Source organism: Homarus americanus, unplaced genomic scaffold (assembly GCF_018991925.1).
Source record: "Homarus americanus isolate GMGI-L3 unplaced genomic scaffold, GMGI_Hamer_2.0 scaffold24260, whole genome shotgun sequence".
In the NCBI taxonomy this organism is placed as follows: domain Eukaryota; kingdom Metazoa; phylum Arthropoda; class Malacostraca; order Decapoda; family Nephropidae; genus Homarus; species Homarus americanus.
Window position 1 is genome coordinate 523,308 of NW_024721079.1, and position 7,931 is coordinate 531,238.

The 7,931-nt window shown below is 43.2% G+C and overlaps 1 protein-coding gene across 2 annotated transcripts in view; it reads right to left on the reverse strand.

Annotated features, from left to right (window-relative positions):
• Positions 1-928: 928 nt before the first annotated feature.
• The window catches only part of LOC121861389, a 21,416-nt gene continuing 14,413 nt past the window's right edge, over positions 929-7,931 (reverse strand). Inside the window, exons 10-16 of one of the 2 annotated variants that reach the window (XM_042359059.1) lie at positions 7,859-7,931; positions 7,233-7,322; positions 6,640-6,763; positions 5,680-6,030; positions 3,766-3,849; positions 2,828-2,919; positions 929-2,309 (exon numbers count right to left, since the gene is read on the reverse strand). The exon at positions 7,859-7,931 is cut by the window's right edge and continues 50 nt beyond it. In XM_042359059.1, coding sequence (XP_042214993.1) covers positions 2,223-2,309; positions 2,828-2,919; positions 3,766-3,849; positions 5,680-6,030; positions 6,640-6,763; positions 7,233-7,322; positions 7,859-7,931 — 901 coding nt within the window. In that variant the 3' untranslated portion in view covers positions 929-2,222. Of the gene's footprint in view, positions 2,310-2,382; positions 2,920-3,765; positions 3,850-5,679; positions 6,031-6,639; positions 6,764-7,232; positions 7,323-7,858 lie in introns of those variants that run through there. The other variant, XM_042359058.1, reaches the window with a different exon arrangement.

Consider the following 7,931-nt stretch of genomic DNA (forward strand, 5'->3'; position numbering starts at 1 on the left):
TGGTTGGTGAGGATGCTCAGAGGAGGACAGCTTGTGGGTCGCCATGCTCGCCGGCGGGAGCAAGGGCCGCCAGGCAGCGGCGGAGGAGGTGGTGTAGCTTGCTGCGGCTGTAGCTAGAAGAAGAGAGAGGTCACCACGAGGTCAGGTCTTAAATAGCGGGGGTAGGCGTGGCTTTGTAGTTGACCTCCGTGATGTATGGCGGCGCTGGTTGACCCAGACCACGAGGCATACACTGGGAAATTCGCGGGGTCGGCTACTCAGTGACAAACAGCGTTTGTAGGGGAGAAATCCACTACAGTGGCACAACACTTATCCCCACATTGTGTTAGTGGGGATCACTCACTATAATCTTATTAATAATGCAACAAATATTTTATGTATCATTCACCTACTTTCATACCAGAGATAAAATATGAAAACTGTTCGCTCATCAGCAGCAGTCTGGCAAAAGTATATTCCACGAAGGACAGAGGCCCCACACACATACACACACACAATTGTTCCCCCTCATCCATATAAACCCGTAAAAGCTCTCTAATGGTGAGAGAAACCTGAATGAGAGTTATGGGAAGTGGTCATGGCCAGTATGTAGCCACAAGTAAGGTGTTGTTCTTATAACATTACACAAATAAGAACAGTTGAAGAACCTGAATCTGACAGGTCTTAAGGCAGAGGTCCGACGTCTCCTCTAGAAGCATGATGCGTGTTTTAGTCTTAATTCTCTAGAGTTCCTTCAAACGTAAGAAAATTTACGGCGGTAAAATTCACTATAGTGTGTTCAGAAATGTTTCACTTGCAAGAGAAAATCACACACACACACACACACACACACCTTCCTTCACCTTTCTCTAATGAAGGCTTTTGTTAAACCACCAATGTATGTAATAAGTCATTTATGTCCAATGTATATTTTCAGCCTTCGGGCTGCAAACTTTTTCAATAAACCGTTTATTATTATTATTATTATTACACACACACACACACACACACACACACTAGTAGTTATCCCTAAGTATGCTTCCTGCACGTGTGCCAATGTATAAACTATCGTTGATAAATTCTTTTACATAAGTATCTATGTCTACCTTACATTATGTGCTAATGAGGACAAACTCATTGTATCAATTTCCTTCTCTATTTTTTAGGAGGGACAAACTTGTTATGTTCGTCAAAGTTCTCTCCCCATCAGACTAAATCAGTGAGTCCTACTTCCCTGTCATCAAAACAAGACAGACAGTGACGGACAAAAATATCATCTCGGGGAGTCGGCTATAATTGGTCTCCTCACCCTGACCCTCACGTGTGTACGGGAAATATTTGAGTATAAGAGAGGGCCGCCTGTGACTTATAAACACTCTCGACTCTAATAAAGTGTCATTTAATGCTAAAACTTCTATAAACTACTTGGCACAGAATCCTGATATGCGGTGGGAGTTTTGGCTCTTGTTATTATCTCTCACTGACACATCACGTTAAAACTGTCTACTCTTAATACTACTTAACTAAAAACCGAAGTTAAATCAGAGTAAACACAGTGGTGTTGTTCTTCAGCTACCTCTTCATCCCAGTCGTTGATTATTCATTAAAGACAAACGAAACAAAACACCGTATGTGATACTTGTGAAGACTGGCCCAGGAAGGAGCTGTGGTGAGGGAACAATCATCTGGGAAAATCTGTCACACCGGCCATTCACAACCTATCAAAAAAGTTAATATTTACGGAGATATAAATAATTCCTTTGGTAAACAGCTTAAATCGTATGCTAAACAAACTCGCCGATAAAAATATGTCTACAAGCGACTGTGTGGGTTACTTATGCTACTGTACTCTTGCACTGACACATGAACACTTGATCAGCTAGAAAAGAATATGACATTTCTGCCGGGCGGCCCACGACAGAGGACGGTATATACTGGTCAACATTTCTGACCGAAACTTTTATGGATACTTGACTGGAACACTTGTGGACACTTGACTGGAACACTAGTGGACAAATGTGACTGGAACACTTGTGGACACTTGACTATAACATTTGTGGACATTAATAAACTGCTAGGCACATTGCTGACTAAAATAGCTTTGGTAACTGCAGATTTGATAATTGTCGAGTAAGTTGACTGGAATAGCTGTGAACACTGCTGACGGCTGCAGCTGTGAACAGTGATGACTGGACAGGCGAGGTGAGGTAGGAGGTGAACAGGCTGGTGCTGGAGTGAGTGCGTCAGTGGTTACCAATGGGGATCTTGATGCCTTTGCTTGTGTTTGAGGGCCCCGCCGTCAGCCAGAAGGTGGGCATGGATCCCTTACCCTGCATCATACACACCCATGTTATATACAGAACATACATACATAATATTATATACATACACACATACATACATTCATATATACATATTAATTCCAGTCAATCGAATGTCAAAATTTAGCAACAACATCAACCAATACAGACATACGAGTTGAAAATTTTACCTCTTATCATTGAATCACATTTCTGATAGGTTTCCTTGGCTGGCAGAACTTTGACATTTTGATTATTAGGATTTTAACAGCGTAATATTCTTAAAACAAAGGTTGGCCATGTCTTGTGAGCAATGGACCCTGCTGAGTGAGGCGGTAATAAGGTTTGTGTTAGAGAAAGTGGCAGGTGATGATGGCAGATGATATAAGAAGTAGGGTGTGGGTGTAGGGAGAGCCAGGTGAGGGTGTAGGGAGAGCGAGGTGTGGGTGTAGGGAGAGGGAGGTGTGGGTGAAGATAAAGTGAAGTTTAGGTGTAAGGCGGATGAAACCTGAGTGGAGAGAGGGTGACATGGGTTGGTTTACACTGACCTTGACCTCCTGGTAACCTCGGAACTCACAAGTGTAGCCGCCCAGCTGGTCAAGTATCTCCTTGGTGGACTGGGAAACGTGTACCTTCATGGCTGTACACAACAACAAACTCTTATTATAATCTATCTCTTCACTGAGAATATATTACTTCATTGGTATAGGACCTACCATACTGCTGACAGCCTACCATACTGCTGACAGCCTCTACCTTATTACTGACAGCTTACCTTATTGCTGACTGCCTACCATACTGCTGACAGCCTACCACACTGCTGACAGCTTACCTTACTGCTGAAAACACAATCGTCTACACTTCACACTCCCACAAATCCAAATACAGAATACTATTGATCTTTGATAATGTAAAACGACCTCTCATTAGCTGATTTTCCTCTAAAGGCTTCCATTAGCAGACAGCAAAAACAGTTCAAACGCATTCAGGACCAACTGTGGAATATGGCAACGAAGAACACAGCGTTCCAGCAGTTTTTCCCTTGAAGTAACTAATAAATTACAGTATATTATTTCCCTGAGAATACCCCAAAAACATTATTTTCAACACCACACAAAGACTTAGAGCCAAGGCACTATTGGAATAAGTTAAGTACTGCTGTAAAACATGAATATTGTAGAAGCAAAAGGAAGAATTACTTCGATAGCGTAGAAATTATGTACTTGAAGGAAATATATTGAGAAAACATAAAGAAAAGAACACGGTAACAAGGACATGTCGTGAAGTGAAAGGAGTATCGACCATAGACCGGATGAAGGTTTGCTAGGCTTGAGTGGGCGAGCGGCGGGAAACAGAAAACGATTGACAAGAGGAGGAACTAATTTAGAAGTGAATGGCAGAAGAGAGGTGGCTGGGTGGGGGGGTTGGGTGGGGGGGGCAAAAAAAGATAAAAAAAGTGAAAAGATGGACTGAGGGAAACACTGACCTTCTCCAGTACTCTCCATTCTGCTGGCGACGTTGACAGTGTCACCAAAGAGGCAGTACCTCGGCATCTTGGTGCCCACCACACCTGAAAAACACAAGGGCGTCACAGCATCACACCACCTAACACTGTGTCTTGAGATTATTCTAAAGGTAACTCCATTAGTGATATTAATGACGTCATAAAGATCACCAATAAAGGTAACTCCATTAGTTATATTAATAACGTCATAACAAAGATCACCAATAAAGGTAACTCCATTAGTGATATTAATGACGTCATAACATAAAGGTTAACCCCTTTTATTAGTCCATTTACTTCATAACTTAACTATTATCTTAAAGGTAACTACACACATGATCCGTTGTCGAAGCATCAGTGTTATTATATCAGACACACACACACACACACTACAGACATTACAGACACGCACGCACACACACACACACACACACACACAAATACACTACACACACACACACACACAGACAGTGACCTCAAACCATCACCCCTAGGTGTTAATGTACCTGAAGATGTAGAAGCCTTGTGGGTTCAGGTCACTCCCACCTCCCACCCCAGCTTGTCTGTGTATGCTATCATCCCCCCTGCGCACCAAACGCCAATATACTGATTACTCATATTATAGACACTGCTGACTCCCTGAGATCCACATTTCCATGTGCTAAACTAGTGATATGCGGTGACTTCAATGAGTTAGACATCAGTGACATCACCCAACACCTCCACCTTACACAAACAGTAGACTTTCCCACACATGGCAATGCCACCCTTGACCTCATTATGACTCATCTCGGTAACCACTTCCTTCCCCCCAGCCGCTGCCTCCCATGGGACGCAGCCCCCACCTGTCCCTGCTGGAAGGCCCATGTAAATAACACAGTCAAGGCAGCCTCGTACCGTCTCTACATACTACGAAAACTTAGGTCACTTGGGACGAATCCAGGTAAAAAAGTCACAGGTAAAAAAGTCACAGAAAAAAAGTCACAGGAAAAAAAGTCACAGGAAAAAAGTCACAGGAAAAAAGTCACAGAAAAAAAAAAAAGTTAACTATCGAATTCTCACATTTTTTAAGGTTAATATGTCAATCAGTTTCAGTAACCTAACCTAACCTAACCTTTATTACCGGCCACCATAAATTAATTGTGACTTTTTTTCCTGTGACTTTTTTCCTAGCCAAAATTGTGACTTTTTTTCTGTGACTTTTTTCCTGTGACTTTATTACCGGCCACCCTTGGGACACCCACGCCAGAGCTGAGGACCATCTACAACGCCTTTAATCTCCCCAAACTAACGTATGCGTCACCAGCCTGGTCGTCTTCTCTCAACTCCACCCAACAACGTCAGCTAGAGAAGGTACAGAAAAGGGCCTGCAGAATCATGCTCGGCGCAGAATACTCCGGCTACACCAACGCTCTCTCCACCCTGGAAATGCCATCCCTCAGTGACCTCCACCACCAAGCACTGGAAAGGTTTGGCAGTGGACTACTGCACCAGTGCACCACCCTCGCCATCGCCACCTCCTGCAGCCCCCCACCCAACTAGCGCAGTCCGCCACTACAACAAAATTCAGCCCATAAGAGCCCACACCGATAGATATAAGAACAGCACCATCCCATCTATTGTTAAAATAATAAACAACTCCTGATTTATGTACTGCACAGCCCTGTAAATGTATTCAATTTCTTATTATATCATTATGTCTAAATTAAATGTAAGTCTGTATATTTTCAGCCACCGGCTGCAACTCTATTAATAAACCGTTTATTATTATTATTATTACACACACACCCTAGTGTCGTGAAACACCTCACGGGTGTTTGTGATTCAAGTTGTGTATCACTGAAAATTTATTTATGAGAAGTAAATCTTTAATAGAGACGACCTTGTTTTACTTACCTATATAGGAAGTGTTGGTACTGGTGGCAGGGTAGGCAGGGTACTGGTGGTAGGGGAGACAAGTGTACTTAAGGCAGGCGTGACAGGGTACTGAAAGCAGGGAACTAGTGGTAGTCTGGTAGGGAAGGTATGGTACTGGTGGCAGGGAAGACAGCGTATTTGTGGCAGGCGTGGCAGGGTAGTGAAGGCAGTGTACTTGTGACACTGTTAACCTACCAGCCACACAGGGACCAGAGTTGATGCCAGCACGGATTAAGAGGGACTTGTCGGGCCTGTGTGGGATCTCGAAGCTCTTGGCGCCCTCTATCAAGTCCAGCGCCATGTTACACAGCTCTGACGCGTGACGCAGCCCTGAGGGAGGGAGACGCCAGTGTATGATAACAGTAAAGAAATGAATAAAACTGTTTTAAATACCAACAGAGAGAGAGAGAGAGAGATACAATAAATGCTGTAATATAAATGAAAAGAAATAAAAAGATTCGAATATATATATATAATTAAGAATTAACAATGAGGTGTGAATGAGTCAATGAATGTTTGTGATTTTTTTAAGTAGTTCAATGATTAAATCCATAATGATGCTTCCGTTAACCAACCAGTAAATGTATTTGTTTACTGAAGACAGTAATATATACACGTCGTCTTGAGTGACTGTCTATATTACTATCCAAGGGCAGCCGAGGTGGTTACTGTCCATTGGGGAGGGTACTGTCCACTGGGGTGGTTACTGTCCACTGGGATGGGTACTGTCCATTGGGGTAGGTACTGTCCACTGGGATGGGTACTGTCCATTGGGGTAGGTACTGTCCACTGGGATGGGTACTGTCCATTGGGGTAGGTACTGTCCACTGGGATGGGTACTGTCCATTGGGGTAGGTACTGTCCACTGGGATGGGTACTGTCCATTGGGGTAGGTACTGTCCACTGGGATGGGTACTGTCCATTGGGGTGGGTACTAACCATTGGGGTGGGGAAGGCCGGACACCACCATGTAAGCATCACCAATCGTCTCCACTTTGTAAACATCGAAGTTCTCAATGCGCGAGTCGAACATGTTGTACAGTTTATTGAGCAACGACACCACCTGCAGGAGCCAACATGGACCTCTTAAGAAGTAAATGACTAAACCACTGTCAAATACCAGTCATAATACTGATAATATACAGTCACCCAAAAACTATCTATACAAAATTGTGTTGAAAAAATATGACAACGGACGAAGGATTTTGACAACCCTACCGAGACAACAGGAGTCACAGTGTTCATTCTGACATTCATCGATCACCCCCAAGTACAGGTAATTGTTTTGAGTGACTGTACTTACAGTACTTACTTTACATAATGGGTGTTTTCTCTCCTACACTTTGGTAAATTTTATTCAAATAGATATCTCAGAACAACATCTCGTATTCACAATCTCTAAGTTTCTTTTTTTTTGCGAATCTTTATAGCCCCGTTATATATGAGGGAAGAATGACATAGCTAGGTGTGAGAGGGACGACATAGTCAGGTATATGAGAGATGACACAGTCAGCCAGGTGACGGAGACATACCTGGATTGGTTCCGAGTCGGAGCAGAGTGTGGTGAAGCCCACGATGTCGCTAAAGTAAACAGACACCGCCTTGTAGCTCTCAGCTGGTACCTGCCACACATACACACAGGTGCGTCAACTTATGGACTGGAATAAGCTTGGTAATATTTATTCGACAAGTTGTAAGATACACGGGTATATGGTAATGATACTGAAGCTGCACAAATGGCGGGTTGGTGGCATCTCTCACCAATGTCAAGGGTTCGAGTCCGGTTTCCTTCTGTACTGTACTAACACTGGATAGACAAACCGCCCCAACGGCTAGTAACCTGATAAGTGGCGATATGATAAATATATTCAAGAATCTGAGTCAAGAGTATTAATATTATTTACCCTAAAGTTAAAATTTGTCTAATGGGACCGGGACGTCATACCATAAATATTTCAGTACCCTATACACAGGTCCAACAAAGGCTATTGAAATTAACTCATCAGTAACTTTCAGCAGTTATGATACATAGATCAACGAGTCATAAAATAAACTTGCGAAGGTAACAAGACATCCTGTGGTCATCAGTGTACAGTAGATCCTCAATCTAATGCCGACACAGAAGGAAGAATCCCGACCTCAGCCATGAGTTACCCACCGACTTCTTCTTCTTGAGCTGGATGGCGACAGCTTGAGGCAACATCTGGTAAATGAGACGATCACATCGACGC